Source organism: Eurosta solidaginis, chromosome 3 (genome assembly GCF_040869045.1).
Source record: "Eurosta solidaginis isolate ZX-2024a chromosome 3, ASM4086904v1, whole genome shotgun sequence".
NCBI classification, from domain to species: domain Eukaryota; kingdom Metazoa; phylum Arthropoda; class Insecta; order Diptera; family Tephritidae; genus Eurosta; species Eurosta solidaginis.
In genome coordinates, this window is record NC_090321.1 from 209,010,282 (window position 1) to 209,035,963 (window position 25,682).

Consider the following 25,682-nt stretch of genomic DNA (forward strand, 5'->3'; position numbering starts at 1 on the left):
GGAAAAATTAAAAAGAACACGACGAAATTGGAAGAGAAGCTCGGCCTAAATCTCCTCGGAGGTAAATGGCGAAAGTAGTTTTTTTTTTTTGCTGTACTTGAAGTTCTGCGTTGATAATCCCGAATTGTTCTCAATATTTTCCCGAAATAAATCGCAACCGAAGGAAGTGCGGAATTGATGCTTTGGTCCTTAAACTACTGCAAAATTATACAGAATTTACTTTAAAAGAGCAAAGTAACAATACCGAGATTCTAAGGAGATAGTTCCAAAATGATTCAGAAATTGCAGCAGAAATAATCCTTAACTTATCAGGAGATCCGATTAGTTCCGAAATTGTCCGAAGCGATCCCAATTACACTGCCGAAGTAAATTTTTTTGATGGCGAAATAACCAAGTGATGGATAGGGGCTGCACTGCCCACCTAAAAAGCGTCTCTTGTCATGTGACCCCGTCCCCCTCTAAAAAAAAAAGACAGGTAATCATTGCAAACTATTGGTTATCTAGTAATCTTATACACTCCATGCAGCCGTTCTGGCTCGATTGGGCCACAAGCGCAAGCGTCTTGACATCCCTCAGGGATTTATTCAATTTAAACTGCTTCCCAAAAAGCCTTTACAAATTCTATTTTTAAATTTCATATTCCACAAATTCAAGAATTATGCTTTGAAGTTTTAAAACTTTTTCTTGGTACTCACACAATGCTCGCATGCGAGATAGTGTACCGAATTTACTGCAATTCCGCTTATTTGCAACTTTCTACTAACGTTCGAATCACTAAACTGTTGAATAAATAACTCCACTATTCAATAACACAAAATGGCCTTAATTCAAGTACTTCACAAAGAACACTACTACTTCTCGACAGATAGCGTGCTTAAATCAAACTCATTGCTGATTGCTCAGATTGCGCTCTTTTATACTCTTCGATCTCCTCGTTCCATATTTCTAGGCGCTTCTATTTCTAGAATTTACTTCTCGTTTACAAGCTATAAATTTCTCAGCTATGACTACAGATGCACGATTTTTTAGCTTCTCTCATAGCCCATGCGTGAGTGATACTTGCACAAATGATTGCATACTTTTGGGAGTATCTCAGATATATGCATGTGTTTGTGCGTTACTCTCCGCTGCTTGTATTGACATATGGGTAGACATAATGATTGATTTGTTGATGTACATACAAGTCACTGCTTAGTACCGGCTTAGAGATGATAGTATCCCTTAGTGTTGCTAATTTTCGTTACAATATCGCGTGACAAAATGGGAAACAATAAAACGGACTGTGAAATATATAAGCACATCACTGTTTGATCGACTTCAAATCAATTATGTGGCAACAAAAACGCTATTGACAACAAATTATCACGGGTTACTTTGTAACTGTTAATCGCGAGTCACTATGACCGAATGAAAACCCAGCAAAAGCATCACCTATATGAGAGACACTTTGCTAAATGTTATTCCGATTTCTGATAACGCAGTTGTATAGAGATCTTTAAGCGTTTCCCGAAATTTAAAATTTTTCGGTGCCTTTTAAATTAAAACTCACTTTCTAAATTAAAAAATGCTATTTAGAAGTTACGAAATTCATGTGAAGAAATTGTAAATTTAGTGATAAATTCTAGACGTAATGCAAGTTTTAGCTAGCTCTTTGTCCAGCTTTAGGGGAGCTATATTTATTCATAAAATTGGTTAGGAAACTTTTGCAAAAGTGTAAGGTGTCCTATTGTGATATTATTTCTCAAACATGTTTAATTAGAATTTTTATAAAATTGTTCCTCCACATATTCACCAGAAAATTTCTAAATATTTTATTTTTGTCTCTCTGTCTCTCTCTTTCATTCTTTTGAAACAGGATTACTGCCAAAATTGATGACGACATGATTTCGTACTATTGCAATGAAGATATATTTTTGCTGGAAGTGCAACAGATCGAAGATGATTTATATGATATAACCTTAACAGAATTACCGAATCATTGAAGAGAGAAAAGAAAAAGCAACAAAATGTTTTAATAGATAAATAATAAGTGCATAGCTATTTTAAATTATATGCATAATGCAATAAAGATGCGGTGACATGAACTTAAAAAAAAAATTTCGCAATATGTGAAATACAGTCGCAATCAAAAGTGAGAAGGCAAAAAGAACAAATGCTAGCAAACAATATATTTGCTGCGAGAAACTCCAGAGAATGAAGAACGATTTTATTGAGATGACAACAACACAATAATTACAAAATACAGTAAAGCACAAAACAATGGACACAATAATAATTTTCATTAGATTAGACGAAAAAATAAAATAATAATTTAAAAATACTCTTATAAGTATAAATATTATATAAATAATTGTATGTTTTTTTTTTTCAAGGGAAGCTTATTTTTTGAATGAATGCTTAAATGTTAGTATAAATAAATATTAAGTGGTAAATGCTGTAAATTCGAACAAAAAAAAAATAAAAAATAACTTTTTAAAAGTAAAAAATACTTTGCTTAATATTTAATTTTTATATATAAGTGTAATTTGTTTTTGTGCACTTAGTAGCTAGAAATAAATTTGAGTATATAAGCGCTTAAATTGGGATTCGTCTGACAAAAAGTATAAACTTTAAAAATCAAAACAAAAATGTTTTCTATTCTAAAAATTTTTTTATTTTTAAGCTTTTGTGCTAGAATACAATTTTTGAAAAAATAAAAAAATTATTGGCAGTAAATTCTTATAAAATAGTCAATCCAAAAGAAGCCACTTACTTCTTAGTAATTTATTTTTTTCTTTTTATAAAGTTTTAAGTATGCAATAATTAAAAAAATAAATAATAGTAAAGAGTTAATGTTTAAAATTGTAAATCAACGAAAGTACGAAATCGCCACAAAGCTCTCGTGACACAAAACTTGCCGTAAGAGCTTTTTATTACAACATTACAACTTTACTAACTTTTTTATGCAATTCACAACTCCAGTGCTTTTTTTATACTCTACAACCGCCTTAGCAAATGCGAACAAAATTTGTTTGAAAAAAACAAAAACAAATCGTGACTTTTTAGCAAAATATAATACAAATTCATGTTTAATTTAAAAAAAGCTCAAATTGCAATTTTGTTTTAAATTTAATGCCATTTCTCACAGGAAAAAAAATTTTTTTTTTAATTTTATCTTTTGTATATTTTATTTTCCTTAAACAACTCAATAGTATTTAATCTTTTTTTGTCTATTCGTACATACATATGCAGCTGTATATGTGAATACATTTTTATGTGTATTTGTAATTCTTAGTTTTAGTTAAATAAGTTATTTTAAACGAAACTTTACTCATTCAATGTTTTTTATTATTATATTATTTTATTATTATTATATAATGCTACATATATATATATATATATATAAATATATATTGCTAAATAAAATACGAAAAAATTGCAATTTTTAAAAAAAACACCTGCAGAATTTTCTTATAAAATGCATTTAAAAAAAATCCAGTTGTAACCGACAACGCAAAAGAGCTTTAAAGCTTTCATTAAAATTATTGATGCACTGTGGTTGATGAAATAGCTTTCGTAAGCTTTTTCTTTCCCAAAGAACATTTTTCAACTTTGATGTTGCTTTTTCACATTCGAAGGAGCTTTCATATTTATAAGAGGGTTTTTCAGCTTTTGAAAAGCTTGTATTTTGGTAAAGCTTCGTTATCCCTAGTGGGTTAATTTTAATTTAAACCAAGCAAAAAACCACTGCCTTAGCGGGTGCCATCGTTATCAGCATCAGAGCTGTGTTTCCTCAAGCCACTCCCCCCAAGTTGGAGAAAAAGCCTGCATCGCATCGAGGGATACACACTTGAATCCGCCCTATTAAAAGAATAGTTTTGTTCATTTTTAACGCTTTATGGCAAAGTGTATTTTAAATTAGTTCATTTACTTCCACTTTAAAAGCTTATGGTAAGCTTTTAATTATTTTCCTTTTATTTAGGAAAAAAATATTGGTGAAATGGATTTCCAGTAAAACGAAAAGTTGAAAATACAACACTAAGCTTAAAACAAGCACTTGCGAACAATTTGCAAGCTCTTTTCATTTTGACATTTTATTCAAAAAGGATTATAGATGAACATGTTTTAGAGAAACAAAAATTCTTCACAAAAGCGAAAAAACTCAAATGAAAATTTTAATAAATACTCAGAAAATTTTAGGACGTTGGAAAAGATATAGATGAGCTTTAGAAAATTAAACAAAATTGTGAAAATTTTAAAATATAACAAATTAGCTAAAGCTAAACTAAAATTTTTCTGGAAGCTTTAAAGGGATTTTTGGAAACGAAAAGAACCTAAAAATTATTTCTAGAAAAGTTTTTTAAAAATTATAAAGGTTTGAAAATTGTAAGTTGTGAAAAATTATAATTTTTTTAACGTAAAAACAAAACTTTCCAAGTGCTTTGTAATAGTCAAAGCTATGCTTTTATTGTACTTAGAAGGAGAAATTTTTAACAAGTTCTACTTAAGAAAACCTCTGCATTTATTGCGCTCCATTCGGATAAGATAATACAAATCTCAACAAAATTAATATAAATCTTTTCTTCGTTTTTTTTTAGTTTTTGATTTTTTTTTATGTGTGTTATTTTATTTCGAAAAGTTAAAAAATGTAAACAAATTTGATAAAACAAAACTAAAATTGGTTTAGAAGAAGCTTTAAAAGAGTTGCTTAAATTGAAAAGAATATAAATAGGCGAGATCAAAAATTGCGTAAAAAAATATTATTTAAAAAAAAAGCTTTATAAAAATTTGCAATAAATTATGTTGTAAAAAACGGTTTACAAATTTTGGGATGTGAAAAAGAACAAAGCTTTAACAAGCTCTATAAAAGTCAATGTTCTGCTTTTATGGAGCTTTATTTGGAAGGCAAAAGCTTCAACGAACTCTACTAAAGTGAAAGCTTTGCTCTTACTATTCGTAACAACGAACACAAATTTATACAAAAACAAAAATAATGTTTTTTTTTGTAATTTTCCGCACATAATAAAATTGAATTCCAAAAATAAGACTTTAAAAATTCACAAGCCACAAAGCTCAAGGTTCGCTTGAAAGCATACATTTTAAATTTCGCAGAACGAAAGCCCCAACATTGTAATACCTTACTGTAAAGTAAATTAGGCTTTATTAAAAAAAAACGTATATAATACTTTTTAACTAAATTACTTATGTAAGAAGAAACTGCATTTTTTGTTGGAAACATAAAATGCAAAATAAATGAGAATTATATAATTTAATAATGTAAGGAACAGTGAAACAAATTGGAGCGCATTGAAATAAAATGTTTACAAAAAAAGACAAGTTTTAAAAGCATATGATGCAAAGACGAAGGGGATTCTATACGAAAAAAAGTATACAAATAAGGAAATTTATTTACGAAGCTTTAGCGCAGTTTCAAACCATATAAATAAGTTTAGTTGAAAGCTTTCTACGAAAAAGCTGCAACTGCATCTCTAATTCATTCGATCCCGGGGTACCAAACGAAATTGTATTTAAAGCTTTTTAGAGTTTTTAGAAAATTCTGCTCTATATAAGCTTTTTCTAAAGCTTTGCATACTTGATTATCCAAAGCCCTTTACATCTCTATAAATTCTATCAAAAAAATCAAAACGAAAAGGATAAAAGCGGCGTACTTTGTGGTGCTTTATTTTAAAATCAAAAGCTCTATTTCATTGCATTAGATAATTTATTTAGGAGCTACATCGCTTTATAGTTTAGCTAAATTGGAAAACTGTAATTTTCAACAAATTTGTGTTGCCATAAGAATATTAAGTTAAATAGTGCTTTTATTAAAACATAACTAAAAGCTTACAGATTTTGAGCCTAAAAACATACTACAAATAAAAATGAAAATAAAAAAGTTTCATTATTTACACTTAACCACTTTAAAATAACAACTTAACATACTAACAAAAATAAAACAATAAATTCAGTTATTCTTGCCGTACATTAGCTCAATTAAGTCAATATTTTTGCATTTTTATATAAACGAAAGTAATAAATAAAAGCAATTAACATTAATAAATAAAAACTTTTTTTTTACTAACACTGATGCTAAATATTTAATGCATAATATATAATTTAAGCTTAAATAATTTATTACGTATTATCAAATTACAATATACTCATTTAAGTTTATTCCCAAATTGTTTCGACTTTAAGTAATTGAAATTATGCACCCTGTATTCCCTGTCAGCCAATTGTAGTAATGTAACCTTTATCGAAGTAATTTGAAAAAAAGAAAAATAAACAATCACTGCATCACTGCAAGTCTATTATATACCTGCATGGAGAAACAGAGAGTAAAGAGCAATGTAAGTAAATAAGAGAAGGCTTGGCAAACATAAAAATTGTTAAAACTCTTAGAATCGGGTTTTCAGTGCAAGTTTAGAGCACAGTTAAAGTTGACTAGAGTTTAAGATTGCCACTTTGGCCGCTTAAACTGAAATGAGCCGTAAGATTTTATGTGTTCGACCAAAGTGGCAAGTTTAAGCTCTACTCAACTTTAACTGAAGTTTAAATTTGCACTGAAAAATCGGTAACATTTTATTATTATATACATACGTACATATATGATTATAATTTACATACTATTATTATTGCGTAGTTTGTACCTTAAGCATACATATTTTACAAGAACATATACATATATATTTTTATAAACATATAAATATATATGGAAAATATTAAACATAAATAAGTAAACAAAAAAATTAAACAATGTTTTTATTTCGCGTAAAAACGAAAAAGGAAAATGGTTAGGAAAATTATAAAATTTTCTCAGCGTTGGAAAGACAATGGCAAATAATGCCGCCGAACTATCGAATAACGACTTTGATCATTCCTCAAACGGTTTTAAAGTCCGACATTGTTATCTGCGAGCAACTTTTGGGTGACACGAACGTAATGTTCTGGGGCCAAGTTTATCCAAAATATAGATTAACCATTATGGCGATGTAAGAATAGCAGAATATGTTTTTGAAAACACTCGTAGAGAACGGCGTGTATTAATACCCACATTCACAAATAATTTGCCAAATCAGATTCTTTCGCCAATTTTTTCTATAAAAATGATTTTTTCCGAATAAAAGTATTATCTGCAGACTGCAAACAGTAGAACTGTGTACCTCAGAACTTTCGTAAGTCAATTTGAAAGAAGTTTCGTTGTCCATAATAAAACAAAAAAGTTTTGGTTGCCAATTTGGTCTCATAGAGCCTACATGCAAGAGAAATACATTTAACGGCGGTTTTTCACTTGGTTTTGCAACTTTTTTATAGATTTAAATACCTTTTATCCGCTTGATTCGTGCCACTTACACAAGTGTGATTTTGGCTTTTTTGTTGACATGGTTCGGTTTTTCCTTACTAGGTATAGAACATTATTCTTTAACTGGGCTTCTGCTGATCCCTTTGGCTTGACCTACAATAACCCTTCTTTGAACTGCAAAGTCATCTTGAGGCAGTGTCATACGATAATCCTGTGGGTTTTTTCAACTTTTTGTAACCAACATTGTCCAAACGTACAACATTTTTTTTACGTAGCTCTTCCTTCTTACTCATTTTCCTCGTTTTTGAAGACTTGACTTCCAAAGCTAAAATTTTTTAAATTGTTATGATCATCATTCAAAAACATATAAGGAGTTCTAAATTTGCGGAACCTTCTGTACCAGTCCTTACCGTGAAATGCAATCAACCAGAGTTCTTATAGCAGGATGCCCTTTTAGGCCAGAGAGTTAAAATTCGTAAAAATAGAAGAAAGAAGTTTTGTGTTAGACGCTGCAATGAAAACGGTCCAAATATTACTCAAATTTCAGGATACTCGGTACATGAAAGTATCGAGTAAAAAATGTCGGTAAAAGTGTCAATAAAATACAAATAATATAGTACCGAAATTTGCGTCACTAAAACCCGCACAAGCCAATGTCAATTCTGCGCAAGGACTGTGAAGCCGTCAAAACGCATTTCTGGTTGCACATCATTAGTCGATGAGGGCTTATAGTGAGCCATGTACCTCCCGACGATCGTGAGGCACCGCTCGCTTTGCAGCTCAACCGTCATCACTACAATATTGAAAGTACAGAAAATAGGTAAGAACAAAGCAACAAAAGTAATCCTAACAAGGATACAATCAAACTTTGTCCTTTCTCCCATAGAAGGATCTAAGGTTATTCGAAGCAATTTTAAGCGTGCTGCAAGCTAATCTGAGACACCCCAATCATTGGGCCGGAGGCGCACCTGACAGGAGAGTAAGGTAAAGTACTAAGTAAAGCGGTGTATTGAGAAAATTATCAGCTTTTTTTCCTGCTACCAAAGCCCAACTAACCTCAGCTAGCAGTTTAGACACATCCGATTGGCGCTCGCGGCTCCCGTAAACTTCGAAACCAATAAAATCATCAACTACTTCAGGCACTTAATAACAGCGGGATATGTAGTTTTTTTCTCCATGTGTTATTTGACGACCATTTCGTATAGTCGCCGCTTAATGGGTATCCACACTTTATCACATGTCTCACAACATCTACCAAAGCAACTTGAAGGTGATCTGTGACCACATTTCTCACAAGTTATGCTTTAGGGTATTGTTGAGAACCCTTTCCTATTCAGCTCAACCTGCTCCTGTTGATATAAGGTTCATTCAAATCATATGAACGACTTCGCCGGTCTTGTGATTCTGGTTGCCATTCCATTTTTCCACGCCTTCAACTACCTTTTATCAGCAAGGTGCAGTAGCGTAGTCGGTAATGTATATATGTATGTATATGTATGTATATGTATATTCAGGTTTAGTCTCAAAAAATGATCAAGGTTCTGCTCAATGTTCCGTTTTCAACTGACATCGGAATCACAGCTGATGAGGTCATTGATGAGTTATCTAAAAAAAACCATTGCAGATTCTCTATCCCCCCCATGTCCCAAGGCTATCTACGCTACTGGCAAGGTGCCCAAGAACTTTTTCGAATTTTCGTAAGCTTTCTCTATTATTACATAAAATAAAAGCACGATTCGGCGGAACGGAGCCTACATATTTTCCATCTACGCAGAGACACAATCGGAGTGCCTGTGAAATCACTGCCACCAGGGGCCGACCCCACTTAGAAAAACGTTTTTCTAGTTGAAAAGACTTGTTTCCAAATTTTGATTTTGCTTTGCCATATCATCCCAATCGATAGATAAAAACAATTCTGATTATATCGTCAACAACGCAAGAGCATTCAGTTTGTCTCCGCTCAATGAAGATCTGATGTAGTTTTTCGTGGGTTTTAAAACAGAAAACAATCTCTATGCGCTACAATTTGCAATAGGAATTGAAACAAAAATTCGCAACGCAATGTCAGCATTAGGGTAGGAGATCTGCAAATTATCCTTTCTCAGCATTTTGAAATGTTGATTTGAAATGTTCTTTTCGATTAAGTATGCCTTGAAAAAGGCCATTTAATATCCCAAATTTTCCTCCAGATCTTGGGTGTAGTATTTGCTCAATATAGTGGATTTCTTACGTAATTTTTCGTTGCTTAGATGTTTCATATCAGTGATAAGAGAAAATTTAGAATAGATTTTTTGATATGCCTCTTGTCTTCATGCAATTCTGCAAAGTACAATCCAAGATAACGTTTAACGTGTTGACATGAAAGTTGTCACGGCCACTCAGTTGGATACAAAATTCGCATTTTCACCATGACGTACATTTGGATTTCTTCTACGCATCCTCAGTGTTTTGTAAAGAGAAAGCGCTATCTTCGTACAGATCGAATTCTTCACGAGTATCAGAAACAGCTTTGATGAGTCCGTTGAACAAAATGTTAATATCTGAAATAGTCGTATTCACATTTTGTTATTTCTTGCTCACCGCATTAATTGACGTTAATAGGGAGCTCCATTAACCTTGCATGAATGCAGTCTCCAAAGGTTCCAGTTGAAGTGAATTAGAAGTTGTATGAAATTGTTTACGACTGCTATGCGAAGTGCATAGCAAAGAATGAATTATTTATTATAATATACAGACAAAAATACTATTTTAAATGCAGCAAAATCCGAATGCATTTTTTTTTTTTTCATTTTTTTATTTTTGATTAATTGACTCGAATTTTGCCGCCCCTCAACTTTCCCGCCCTAGGCTCTATCCTATGTTGCCTATATGGTAAATCCGCCACTGCCCACGATTTTCGGTATGGTGGACCGAGAACGCTACCATCACACCACGGTAGTCAGAAACAATAGCAATGGGAAATTAAATATTCTTCACGTTTTCAATTGTCTTGTAAAAATTGAATGCAATCCGCTAAGCTTGGACAATCCCAATTCGCAATAGCAACGAACATGTATGACTAGTTGTTACACGGTTAAAAGTTTGAGCCTAAATCTGAAAATTTTTTTTGTATTACCTATATGACCAAAACAAATTTGGTTTCAAATATAGATTATACCAAAATGAGTACACACATCTGGGTTTCTATTTGAAAGTAGACTTTTCTACTCTTGCAGTTATCAAAAACAAAAAAACAAAAACGAGTCGCCCCTCGGCAGTGTTTAGCAAGCACTCCGAGTGTATTTCTGCCATGAAAAGCTCTCAGTGAAAACTCATCTGCCTGGCAGTTGCTGTTCGGAGTCGGCATAAAACAATTTGTAGGAAAATTTAAAAGGAGCACGACGCAAGTTGGAAGAGAAGCTCGGCCTTAAATCTCTTCGAAGGTTATCGCGCCTTACATTTAGTTTTTTTTATTTTCTTTGGCGTTGAAATGAGTGCAGATGTGACAGGATATGCGCAAACATCAATATCACAAACATATTAAATAAATAACCGTATTTTCTTATTGTTACTCATATTCAAGTTTTTCATTCATTCAATCGCACATAGTCGGATGCACTTGAGTTTGAACAAACAATATAAATGTCCACTTAAATCTAAGCGATTATTTTGCAGCTATGTAATGAATAATGAATGGGCCACATTCCCATAATGTTTTATTGATGAACTGTTGCGGCGATACCAATGCTCCACTCCAATCTTAGTTATGCGCTGGTGAATTTATGTCTATGTAGTTATGTATGTATGTGTGGTGGTGCTAGTTCCTCGATATTTTTTTATAGTGTACGTAGGTGCGTAGCTACATACAGAAATGTACAAACATATAACACTTTATATAGGTGGCATCATTTTGTGGCAATTTTCCCACATTTAAGTTGGGATTTAACCCAGCAGATGAAATCAAATGGAGAATAAATAGATTTTGCCAGCAAGTGCTATATTGGAGTGATTTAAATAAAAACTGTCCGGCATAATTAAAATCCGAGAATATTAATGCTGAGCGTTTCTTCCGATTTGCGCCGTGGTCTTTTTTCCTGGCCGTTAACCCAAGAGCTTTAGTGTCGTAGACGACCACAATAACATTTCCGTCTGCCGATTTCTATCCATCTACCCCATCCTTTCCCAATTAGCTTTATTATTGCATTTACCCTACTATTCGTCTTTTTTTATTCTTCTCTCTCGCCCTCTATCTATCCCTTTATCCCGAATTCGCCACTATCTTTCAATCTTCGTTTCCCTTCCTTTCTTTATCTCTTGGGCTCTACCTTAATTTTTCACCTCGTACTCTTCCTTCCTTCTTTTACTTTTCCTTCCCATTTGTATTTCTCTTACTACCCCCGATTCCTACTTTCTATTTATTTTTCTAGTAGCGATGAAGACACTCCCCGGGTACAGTCCGACCATTTTAGGAACGATTAAATATGACCACATTGAATCTTCTAGATAACCCCTCCCCCACCAACTAGTTCCAAACGGAGCTAAGAGTCGGCAGAGCTTCATATGTGTTTAATACATTAATATTTGTAACTGGCTTCGAATCGGCGAGGTGAGTTGACAATTGAGTTGGAGAAGCTGTTAAGTTGTAAACCTTTGCATTGCACTTAACAACCCACTGAATGCCCAATTTTTGTCCTCTTCTCTTCCCATTCCCCCTCTCCTTCTTTGACTAAATTTTCTTTCCTGTGTTCTTTCTCTTCATCTTTCCTTCCTCCCTCTCCCCTTCTTCAAACCTTTGCACTTTCTCTTTTCCTTTGTCTTTCCGCTGCTATTTCCTTTTCCTCTAGCTTTTGCTTACCTAATGGATTTTCCCTTCCCTTTTCCCTCTTATTCCACCACACACTCACCTGCCTTTCCCCATTCCTTGATGTGTATCTCATCTTCTAAATTTCTCTATTCTTCTTTACATAGAACTTTTCTCTCTCTCTTTTTCAACGTTTTCCTTCCCTTTGCTTCTCACCATTTTCTTTAACTCTAATCCCACTATCTTTTCTTTGTTATTTACCTCCGCATTCTCTGAGGCTCCTTCAATCTTTCCACTCCCCTTACCATTTGTTCTTTTCTTCCGATGCGTCACTCTGCTGCTGTCAATAAATGCACAACAACTGTAAAGTAAGCAGCAACACCTACATTTAAACAGCAAAGCTTAGAGCGAAGAAAAAAGAGAAACAGTCACGCATAGGTGTAATCAGCTGAGCGAAGATGACATTACTCATACATATACATGTATATAGCTCAACAACCAACTATGAGATACAGAAGCGAAAAATATATAAGCAACTATTCGAGAGGCTGTTCGCGAAAGGTCTAGACCCTTAGGGGCGTGACACCTTGCACTTCCCAATAATTACATATTTTTTATACCTTTCATGAAAATGAAATGGTATATTAATTTCGTCACGAAACCTAAAATTGTAAGTCCTTAAAGGAAAATAGATAGACCTACCATGAAATATACTGAAACAATCAGGATGAAGATCTGAGTTGATTTAGCCATGTCCGTCTGTCCGTCTGTCTGTTTGTATGCAAACTAGTCCCTCAATTTTTGAGATATCTTGATAACCTTTGGTGAGCGGGTGTATTTGGGTACCCGATTAGACATTTGTCGGAACCGGCCGGATCGGACCATTATAGCATATATCCTCCATATAACCGATTTTTCAGAAAAAGAGGATTTTTTGTCATATCTTCCTCAATTTAATAGATTGAAGCTCCAAACTTCACCATATACTTTCGTATGTTGCACCTATTGTTGTATGAAAAAATTGATGAGATCGGTCGTATATATAGTATATATCCCCAACAACCGATTGTTCAGATAAGAAACTTTTCGAAATTACTGCCCTATTTTAAGAGCTAGAGGCTTCAAATTTGAACGAATGCTTACGTATATAGCATATATTTTTGTCTGAAAAGATCATAAAGATCGGTGGTATATATAGTATATATATGGTGGTATATATAGTATATATATATAGTATGTATATATATTTTCGCAATTTCAGCCCCATTTTAACAGCTAAAAGCTTCAAATTTCACCGAATATTTACTTATATAGCATATATTGTTGTCTGAAAAAATCATAGAGATCGGTTGTATATATAGTATATATCTCATACAACCGATTGTTCAGATAAGAAACTTTTCGCAATTTCTACCCCATTTTAACAGCTATAAACTTCAAATTTCACCGATTGCTTACATATATAGCATATATTGTTGTCTGAAAAAATCATAGAGATCGGTTGTATATATAGTATATATCTCATACAACCGATTGTTCAGATAAGAAACTTTTCGCAATTTCTACCCCATTTTAACAGCTATAAGCTTCAAATTTCACTGATTGCTTACGTATATAGCATATATTGTTGTCTGAAAAAATCATAGAGATCGGTTCTATATATAGTATATATCTCATACAACCGATTGTTCAGATAAGAAACTTTTCGCAATTTCTACCCCATTTTAACAGCTAGAAGCTTCAAATTTCACCAACTGCTTACGTGTATAGCATATATTATTGACTGAAAAAAATCATAGAGATCGGTGGAATATTTATTATATACCCCATATAAACTGTCATTTTTGCCCCTTTTTTACGGCTAGAAGCTTCAAATTTCGTAGTCATAGTTTTTACACGCAGTCCACAAAAAACCTGAAACTTTGCATCCTCACACAAAGTAGTACCTACCTATTTTTTATTATATATTTATCTTAAAAATCGTTTAGGTATGTACATCTGTTCACTATATATTTCTTATCTTATACAACCGATTATTTGGAGATTACGGACGGGATAAGATTATTGTTCAGCCCCATTCATGAAATGTATGAAGTCTTCGGCACAGCCGAAGACAGTCCCGTCCTTACTTGTTTATCTGTCAGATATTCTTACCTAAACCTGCCCAAACGGATAGCCACAATTTTGAAACATTTCTAATACTTCGCAGAGCTTCATATGTGTTTAATACATAAATATTTGTAACTGGCTTCGAATCGGCGAGGTGAATTGACAATTGAGTTGGAGAAGCTGTTGAGTTGTAAACCTTTGCATTGCAAAGGCATTTTACTTTGCTATCCGGACTCAAGAGATCAGTAGTGTCCAGCATACCAACTTGCTCTAAGTACCAGCAGTCTACCACATTCGATCAAAATTGGATAAGTACTTTGGAGGACACATACGTACATACAAACATCACACGAGCAAAGTTTTCTTGGCTGGGAAATACTTTTCAACTCGCATCTTAACGCGCCTGTGCAGACATCGCGCATTGTTTACATCAATTAATGTTATTAACACAGCACAATTTACTTTTACCTTTTTCGTGTGCGCAAACAATTGAGATGCGTCATTTACGCACAAAAGCTTTGAAATTAAACTTTTTTATTTATTTGATTGGATTGTATCGGTCACAATGATGTGCTGTAGCCTACAAACAAGGGGAGTCGCTTAGCAGTTATAATGATACCCGCCGATTATTGAATACGCACCTTAGGTGGGAAACGACTTTCTGTGACCTTAAGTCACAAGCGCACTTAAGTATTTATATATTTAGAGAATTTTGCAGTTGCCTTAGATTTGGACTCCACATGCAACGCTCATATTTGGCTCTTTTCAGCGGCTCATCTTATTTCAAATCTCGTCACATCTAATATGCTCCCAAATGATTTATGTCGATGGACAATAATGAGCTAAGAGACTGACAGCTATCCGCACATATATACGAGCACACAAGTACTTCCTGCACCGCAAAGTCACTTCAGCTAAGTGACTTGCGGTTTAGCAATTAAGCTTAATACACTGCTGCGCGCCCTCGTTTCTCTGCCTAGTACTCTAACTAAATGCCAATTGATTTATTAATTTATGTGCTTTTAATTTTATAAAAATTATTTCTCGAATGATATTTGTAAGTGGCAAGCAATAATTGTGGTGGCATAAACCGCATTCTTTGTTGTTGTTGTTGTTCATCACAAATGCCGCTGTCATAAATGCCACAAAATGCAATCTCTTAACCAAACATTTATTTAAAACTTTTGATTGTTGGCAGTTCAAAAAATTCAACGCTTAGGCACCAAAGTGATTATTGTTTAAGTATTTTGTTTTTGTTATTGTTATAATTTTGTTGACGGTCATTAACATGATTTGACGCTGGCGTCAATATTTCCAACAATGGAATGTGGTTGAGTGCATACGACAACTCATCGCAAGAAATTCAAACAAAACTGTATAACACTTCCTTTATATAAAACGACCAAAATACAGTAGCCAATATTTCCCTAAATAAAAACTAGCCTTGATAAGTTTTGATTTTGAATTTTAGTGCTGCTGGTGCTTTATTGGGTTAAGTACCGATTTATTAAATCAGACAAAAAGTTGTGCATACTAATGTGAAAGATAAGTCTTGAAATGGCTCAGTGGAATGTGGTGCAGCAGATAGGCCATGGAGCGAGAACAGCAAGGTGCCACAAAAGTTTTAAAGAAATGCCTGGGTCGATGAATGTAGGAAACTAGCCTAGAACACTCAGGTTGATGCAACCATCCTTTGCACATGATACTTGGACATTCATGAACATCCTATATTGATTCCTTTCAGGTATACGCAGTAAAACTACTCACCTAAGTTGGGACTAGGTTCAACACCTTCCCGGAACTAGATGGTACAGAGCATTCCCACTGCAAGACTGACAATTTGTGAGATGAACGCAAGTTAAATATAAATGTTTCAATGTGACAACTCTTGGTCGAAAAAAATCCCAAGTGGCTCCTGTGCATAAAACCGGCTACCGCGGGATGCATCTGATCTGTTTCTCAATCCCCTCTTAATATTAAAGTAAGAGCATCATTTTGTAGATTATGCATGATAAATGGTCGGAAGCTCGGAGTCTCGCTGGCAACCGTATTCTAAAAATCAACAAATTAGTGCCGAGTGAACTTAGTAAAAGCTCTCTATAATCTCATTCAGATTTCCTAGAACGTTCTCACCAGAGACGGATTGCAGACGCACAACCGAACTCATTGAAGTCACAAAGACAAATTGTTTGCAGTAGTAAATGTCTACGAAAAGGCATCTCTGAGTTAGAATCATCGAGTCACTCCCAACTTTACTTTTGAACTTTTGTTTATAAAAAGCGAAAGCACTTCGGTCTCAGTTTTCTCCATGCATATTCAAGATCAAGTTCAGGCTTATCTGCTATAACATTGCTACAGCGAAGCTGGCTAGGTGATTTTTTTTTACATCTGACGTCACTTTTATTTCGTGTGGTATTACAAAGGAGCTTTCCTAATACACTTTTCCTACCGGGGGAAGATGGCATTTAACTTAGTCTGACCTAGAGATTGTTCTCCTTTAAGGAATACTACCTAGCATCCTTCCTAGATATAGAAGGAGCGTTAAATAACATCAAACCCGATTCAATCATTAAGGTACAGACTGATCTGGGCATCGAATATCAGCTGGTGAAGCTTGTGCACCAATTGCTGATATCAGGGTGGAGTCCTATCCCCTCTGCTGTGGGTCTTGGCGGTGAATACGCTGCTTAGGGACATGGAGGAGGAGTGTGGCTTTAAAGCTATAGCGTATGCTGACGACCTTGCTTAGGTGATAAGTGGGAAGTTTCCAGAAACTCTCTGCGATATGGTGCAGGTGGAACTAAGAAGGGTAGAAGTATGGGCCGCTGATGGTGGTCTGAGCGTGAACCCAAATAAAACGGAGCTGATGCTCTTTACGAGGAGGTATAAGATACCACCTCTCTCAATTCCGGTGTTTGCGAACACAGTGTTAAAGATAAGGGAGTCCGCCAACTACCCCTAGATAGCTCACGCTTGAAAGGAAATTAAACTGGACACAAAACACCACGGAACGTGTCCGCAAGGCCACGATTGCCCTCTACACATGTAAATGCGCAATTGGACGGAAATGGGATATATCCCCTATGATAGTGCATTGGATATATAAGGAGGTGGCGATATGGTGGCCCGCCCTGAATAAATCCTCGACGGTTCTTTCTCTTCAAAAGGTGCAAAGTGCTGCACTATTGTGCACAAGCGGAGCCATCCGCACAAATCCAATGGAGGCTGTTAAAGTAATACTGAACCTACTACCCATAGATATAGTAGGCATAAAATATGCAGCATGTGCAGGTATTAGGCTGAGGAAACTGACCACATGGTCTCATTGCAAACATACTGAAATTCTTGACAGATTCTGCATACCAGAATGGACAGATTTCTGCAAACCACATACCAACTTTAACAAGGGATACGAGATATTAATCCCTGAGAAAGAACACTGGGTGTATGACCCTGATTGGCCCAATAACAGCATTTAGATCTACACAGATGCATCTAAATTGGATAACAAGGTCGGAGGGGTTATCTATTCGGAACGATTGGACATACAAAGATAGTTTCGCCTTCCGGATCACTGTATCGTATTTCAGGACGAGCTTGTGGCCATACAAGACGCTGTGGACTGCCTAAGACAGAAGGCCGTCTCTCTGAGGCACATTTATATTTTCTCAGACAGTCAAGCAGCAACTCTGTCACAACTAATTCTCAAACTGTAGTAGGATGTCGCAGATCACTTAACGTGATGGCTGAACAGTTTACTCTGCATCTGTTATGGGTTCCGGGGCATAGGGGCATGCCAGGTAATGAGATGGCGGATGAGCTTGCAAAAAAAGGTATCTCCTTTCCACTTCCGCCATCCTGGAAGAGGTTGGGCATGCCGCTCTCCACCTGCAAGCTCAAGATAAAGGAAGCTCTACTGATGCAAGCGGGAGCTAGGTGGAAGCATCATGATGGATGCCATACGCCAAAACTCACATGGCCGCCGGAATGCAATGAGAAGAGATCGCGTGAGCTTCTCACCCTCCGTAAGAGGGATCTCTCCTTAGTTGTAGGTCTTCTCGCTGGTCACGTCTGTATTGTATCGTATACGGAAAGGATTGGCGCTCCAGTTAATGATTACTGTAGAAGCTGCGGCAACGGAGAAGAACCTGAAACTGATAGGTATCTACTTTGCGAATGTTCAGCGCTCGGTAGAAAACGGCAACGTTTCATGGGCAAGATGTTTCTTGTAGATCTGACTGATATAGCTTAGGTCAATACAAGACGCTCAGTTAGCTTCACAAACTCAACGAAGTGGTTTGATTAGCAGAGTTGGAACAAATCCGTGTGGTTTCACAATGGGCCTATTAAGGTCTAAGTGTGCCGCTCCGACGGCAGCCACTTGAACCTAACCTAACCTAAGCTAACCTAACCTAACCTAGCCTGATCTGTATTTTCTTCGGCTTCTTAGATTGGAACATTTTCGTCTCTCTAGCTCACCGGAAAGTTCCATTAATAATCAATTGCTAGTCTTCCTACTTAGTTTTGTTTGAATTTTTAAGCACCTCAAATTTTAGCGAAATTCGTTACCCTTACACACCACGGTAATCGGCTTGCGAGCAATCATCAGAAGCGAGTCAATCACTTATCGGAAAGTTACTTAAAAAACTATCGCGACTTAACATAAAGATAGAAAAACCAGACGACGCACCAAAAGTGCGATCACCAATTGCAACTGCGACAACAAACTGAACTGCATTGCACAGTATAAGCGGTGACAACCAAACGTTTGTGAGATGAAGAGCCGCTGCGGTGCACCTGGGTTAATCGTGTGTGCGTGTGTGCACTGTGTCAAATGGAGTCATTAAATGCGACAATTTCATTTTAATGATGCGACACTGCGACAGTATGACAATCGTAATCGCACAAAACAATTCAACATATTTTGAAATTCCTGTCACTGACTGAGACAACAAACGGTCAATCGCATGATTGCATTTTCGCATAGCTAATATACTGCTAGGACATATTTATTTTTAGACATACTAACATATGTACATATAAATTTATAACGCAATTTTAATTGCTTTGTAACAACTTTGAATATAAGAAAGATATAATGGCATTTATGTGCAAAGTGAGAGATGGGTTATTGTCATAGTTATTTATGCAGTTAAATGTATGTATGTATTGGTGTCTAATAGTAAATTAATTAAAAAGCAACGTTTCGTTGTGCTGACAATGTTTCTTTTTTTTAATTTCGAATAAGTGGCAATTTTAATTGGCAACCCTATTCATGAATGTCCCTATTGTAATGCGGAGTGAAGTACCTTTCGTTTGATACCCATATCGGCATATCTCATGCAATTTTGTTTTTCATTGCGAATAGGTGGCAACCCTGAATGGCAACCCTACTAAAAAATTTCCCCATTGTAATTCGGAGTGAAATACCATATCGGCATATCTCATGCAATTTTGTTTTTCATTGCGAATAGGTGGCAACCCTACTAAAAAATTTCCCTAGAGTAATTCGGAGTGAAATACCTTTCGTTTGATACCCATATCGGCATATCTAATGCAATTTTTCTTTACTTTCGAATAGGTGGCAACCCGAAACGGCAACCCTACTCAAAAATGTCCCTATTGTAATGCGGAGTGAAATACCTTTCGTTTGATACCCATATTGGCATATGTCATGCAATTTTTTTTTATTTCGAATAGGTGGCAACCTTGTGAAACATTTTTAGTGGCAACACCTAGGTAGAAAATCTTAGAAGGTGATACATTATCTCTGTGCCAATCATTTAAATCGGTTGAGCCGTTCCCGAGATCGTTCGGCTATACAAACAAACAAGAATTGCTCGTTTAAAGTTATAAGATATATTTTCAAACCAAAATTCCAAAGAAAGCTATTATATACTACCCTTCATCCTAGAGAGGGTATGCAGATTATCTATGATTAGTATAAGGGAAGCCCTAAAAGCGACCTCGACATCAGCATTTCATGCCATTCTACACATACCGCCGGCTGACCTAATGACTAAAAACATCGCGTCAGCTACTGCAACAAAGCTTAAAGCCTCGTGGCAGCTTGAGTGCAGAACTTATGACCACAGCTGTATAGCGCCAACTAATATCGGGCAAACGGACCATGTTGTCATATGCCTGAGCCTTCGAAAGTGATCTGGGACCACAATTGAGCCGGGGGTTGACACTATAGTACGGTACAGAAATGGCAGAACATATTATATACGTACATGACGATGGTTCGAAATTAACAGAAGGGCTCGAGTCTGCCATTTACTGTGTCGATCCAGAAATAAACAGATCCTACCGGCTGCCAGATTACTACAGCGACTTTCGGCTGGAAATTATAGCCGTGAATAAAGCAGCAAAAATTCAGGAGGAAGCTTGCTTAAGCTTCAGTAGCGTCACAGCATAGTTTGATAGTCACACAGCGATTAAGGCAGTTAGAGCCCACAGCATTGGAAAAACTTCACTCGGGCCAGACCATACATCTGTCACGTAACCTCTATCCAACACTAAAAATGCCATTGTAATACGAACCTGATCTAAACTTACGACAACCCTACATACGCTACAATTATCGTTGATGTACAAAAACGAGAGGAGAGTCGTGTAGTAGCCGCCGTGAAGAAAAGTTGAACCTTCAGCAATCAACGATCATACATTTTTCAATAAACATATATTTGACTAAAATATTATTCATTAAACTCTGTGAATTCTTTTAAAAGTTAATTAAAAACGCAAACTAATATTATCCACGCTTACATGCGTAGCCATCCATGAATTCAGTGTTACTTTATTTTAATACGTGAATAGGTGCGTGGTAAGGTAAGTGCGAAAACTACTAAGTGACAATTATTCAGAAGTAGGGATCGAACTCCCCTTCAAACGCAAACGTTTAAGAAAATAAGAAAAAATGCTTTTCGTATAAGTGAAGTGAAGTGCTGTAGTGAAAAGTCCGATAATTGCATATATAAGATTATATGTACAAACGTTAAGCATGTGCGAAATGCTTTAAAACGAATATACATATGTACGTATATACATATGTATTTGTGATTGAGACTCCCATGAACGTTTGCATGTGAGACTTGCAAAAAAACGTTTCAAATCGTATATTTATGCTGTTGTGGGCATACGCTTTGTCCATCGCGAATGCAGTTTTGTCGTGCGCGATTTGAAATAACGTCGGTATGTATCCGAACTTTTGGAAGTAGCAGCGTTTAAGCTACAAAACGAATTTGGTCAAAGTTAAATCGGTTAATTTAAACAAATTTTCACTACACGCATATTCGTGCATAATAAATAAATGCATGTAAAGAAAAAAGACGACCTTACCACACGTTATACCACACGCTAAAATAAGTTAGAGAAAACAAAATAGTGCTTTTGTACGAATGAACTTAAAGCAAACGACGAAAGTAAAGTAAAAGCTTGCGATCTCTTTTACACTCTCAACAAGTTAAAATAAGTTAGACAGAACATAATAGTGCTTTTGTGCGAACGAAGTTAAAATCAAACGATAAAACTGAAGTAAAAGCTTGCGATCTCTTTTACATTCTCATATGAAAGACAAAATTCTAATTAGATTTTGTGCGAATAAGAAAAACAAACGAAACAAAACTAAAAAGAGAAATTGATTATCAGAGTAATAGTGTTCACTCTGTTTAATAAGTGCATTAGCTACCACGATTGAAAGGGGTTGATTTTACGTATTATAATAATCAAAACAAAAGTGCAAAATGTCTTTACGAAAAATGAAGGTGCAAGAATTGAAAAACGAATGTAAAAAATTTGGTTTGTCTACGTCCGGACGGAAAAACGAATTATTAGAACGTTTAATGCAGCATATGAATGGTGAAAATAATGAAAGCGATGAAGAAACGTTAATGCAAAACGATTTCTCGGTAATACAGCGCGTTTCTAATTTAGAAAGGACTATAGCGGAATTGCATTTGCAATTATCAACTCCAAGACCGAACGCCGTGTCAAGAAATTTGGAGCGTATAATATCGTCGTCTCCTGTACCAGCAGTGTACACTACCGCGTCAAATTATATACCACCACGTACCTCGCAAGCCATTCCTTCGCAATGGGAATCGGCAAATACGGGTTATGCAACAAGTGCTGTGCCAAATCAAAATATACGAAATAATGCAATATATACCAGTGTGCCAGTGTCATACAGCAACGTGCGTAATGCTGTGCCACCACAAAATGTGCCATATGCTTATGGGCATTACACTCCCGGTTTATATAACAATTCGCCTTATCAAAGTCATATTCGTGACATAATTGAGCTGTTGCCAATTTTTGATCCGACTTCAGATAAATCGTTGAATTCGCGACAATTTGTTAAACGTGTAGAACTATTAAAAGAAACGTACCAATGGAATGAAAGTGTTTTACTTTTTGCATTACAGCAAAAAATGCGTGGTTCAGCCAAATTGTGGATCGACGCGCAACAATGCGTTTTTGTTTCGTGGCCACAATTTGTGAACAAGTTTTTATTAGATTTTCCGCATATCGACAACGAAGCCGACGTGCATTTAAAAATGTCTCAAACGAAACGTCAAAACGCGGAGACACCGACGGAATATTATTATCGAATGTTGGCGCTCGGTACAAAAGGTGGACTACCGGAGCCCTGTATTGTGCGCCATATTGTTAATGGGATTAACGATATCGATTTAAAGAGAAAAATATCTAACGAATATAAGTGTTGTCAAGACTTACTCCGTGATATAGTAAGCTATTGCATTTATAATGAACCGAAGACAATTGAAAAGAAAACGAAAAACTTTGTGCAACTGGCGCGAAATAATACGAATACGCGTGAATCGAATATAAACGAAAACAAACAAAAGACAACGCCGCGTGTAAGGGTAGCATTGGAAAATGTAAAGTGCTATAATTGTGCAAAATTCGGGCATTATTCTACTAATTGTCCAGAGCCACAGAAAAAGCCACGTTGTGCTAATTGCAATCGTACGTCGCATACCACCGATAAGTGTCCATCAAAGGCAAAAGATATAAATAAAATTTTAGAAAATACAATGCGGTGTGAAAAATCTGAAAATATCATAAAAATTATTTTAGTAAACGGACAAAAAACGAAATCCATCGTGGATCCGGGTAGTACATGTACTCTAATAAAAAAATCATTCGCCGAAGAAGTAGGAGTGTGTGAAGAATATAACACCAAACTACACGGTTTTGCGGGTGGTGAATACGTTTGCTCGGGAAAAGTAAGAGTTCCTCTTGTGATCGATAACAATAAAATTGTTTCTGACTTACTAATAGTTGACGATAATTTAATTAAAGAAAATGTGCTTTTGGGTAAAAATGTTTTATGTCGCGCTGATAAACGGTTAGTTATCGAAGGTGACAAATGTACAATTGAACGTATACAATTGATTAACGCGTGCGGCGATTTAAACGAAAATGAACGTAAAACGCTTGATAAACTGATAAACAATTACGGCGATGTATTCGCGAATAATGTTTCCGAAATTGGAAAATGTGCTATTGCCAAAATGAGTATTAAATTGAATACTGACGTACCTATATGTCGACTTCAACATGTTGATGCGCTTAGCCGCATGCCAAACGAACGCAGTAGGGAAATTGAACCAGCCGGGTTAGTACTGAAAGTAACCGCAAACGTGGAGGATTGGTTGCTAACGATGCAATTACAGGATGAAAAATTGCACAACATTATATCTGTGTTGAACGGTACAAATAAAGCTGCTGAAGCGAATCAAATTAAACTAGAATATCAACTTCAAAATCATCGACTTTACCGAAAACAGCCAGACGGACTTAAGTTTGTAGTGCCAAAAGCTGTACGGTGGCGTATATTACAATACTGTCATGACAAAGTAGGGCACCAAGCAGTAGAAAAAACGTTAGAGCGCCTTAAGCAGGCGTATTGGTTTCCGCAAATGCGAAAATATGTAAAGCAATATATTTCCGCATGTGTCGATTGCTGCTATAAGAAACAACGCTCAGGAAAAACCGAAGGTAGTCTCCATTACAGCGAAGCTAAACCTATTCCTTTTTATCGAATACATATCGACCACATGGGTCCATTTGTGAAAAGTAAACGTGGAAATTGCTACGTACTCGCGATTTCCGATTCATTTAGTAAATTTCTCATAGTTAAAGCTGTTCGAGATACAAAAACGATTCACGTACTTAAAACACTCAACGAAATGACTAGTTACTTTGGACTTCCATCGCAGATCGTATCTGATAGGGGTACGGCGTTCACGTCCAAAGCATTTGAGTCTTATTGCGACAATAACAACATACAACATATAAAAACCGCAGTGCGCACTCCAAGAGCAAACGGTCAGGTGGAGCGCGCCAACCAGCTTATACTTTCATTTATACGAACAACAACAGAAGAGCCTAAAGACTGGGATTTAACGCTCCGAAACCTGCAATGGTCCGTAAATTCCCAGAAAAATTCAACAACGGGTTTTACCCCGAATCAACTTGTATTTGACTTCAACCTTCGAGATGTTATCCAGAATCAAATTATAGCCGCAATTCAGGATGATATAGAAACAAAACCAACAACGACAATCACCGATAAGCACGAACAAGCCGCAATTAATATAAACAACGAACATGAAAAGTGGAAGCAGAGATTTGATCGAAAACATGCAACACCGAAAATATACGTCGAAAACGATCTCGTCGTCATTGAGAACGAACCATCGTCTGTAGGCGAATCACGAAAACTGGAGCCGAAGTATCGTGGCCCCTATATTATTCGAAAAGTTTTGGGCAACGATAGATACCTCATCGAAGATATACCTGGTTATCAAGTCACGTCAAAGAAATTCTGTTCAGTATACACCGTCGATAAAATCAAACCGTGGTGTAGCACTTGCCCAGAATTAGATATCGACGATTCAAGCGACGAAGACATCGAGGCCGATATCTAGTCAGGAAAGGCCGAGCTGTCACGTAACCTCTATCCAACACTAAAAATGCCATTGTAATACGAACCTGATCTAAACTTACGACAACCCTACATACGCTACAATTATCGTTGATGTACAAAAACGAGAGGAGAGTCGTGTAGTAGCCGCCGTGAAGAAAAGTTGAACCTTCAGCAATCAACGATCATACATTTTTCAATAAACATATATTTGACTAAAATATTATTCATTAAACTCTGTGAATTCTTTTAAAAGTTAATTAAAAACGCAAACTAATATTATCCACGCTTACATGCGTAGCCATCCATGAATTCAGTGTTACTTTATTTTAATACGTGAATAGGTGCGTGGTAAGGTAAGTGCGAAAACTACTACATGACACATCTGTAATGGGTTCCCGGTAATAAAAGAATAAAAGTTAACGAAAAAGCCGATGAGTTGCCAAAGGAGGCTGCAGAACTCGCTGTATCTGCGGTAAACGTACCAATCCGTTTGGGAGGAATCAAAAGGAGACAAGATTTGCATATCGTCCATCAAGCAGGAAAGACATGGA

General features: G+C 35.8%; 1 protein-coding gene across 23 annotated transcripts in view; it reads left to right on the top strand.

Annotated features, from left to right (window-relative positions):
* grh (grainy head) overlaps nt 1–6,719 on the top strand; it is a 663,099-nt gene extending 656,380 nt beyond the window's left edge. For all 23 annotated transcript variants that reach the window (XM_067774942.1, XM_067774948.1, XM_067774949.1 and 20 more), the window contains one exon: nt 1,856–6,719. In XM_067774942.1, the coding sequence (XP_067631043.1) occupies nt 1,856–1,982 (127 nt within the window). In that variant the 3' untranslated portion in view covers nt 1,983–6,719. The remainder of the gene's footprint in view (nt 1–1,855) is intronic.
* The last annotated feature ends 18,963 nt before the right edge of the window (nt 6,720–25,682 follow it).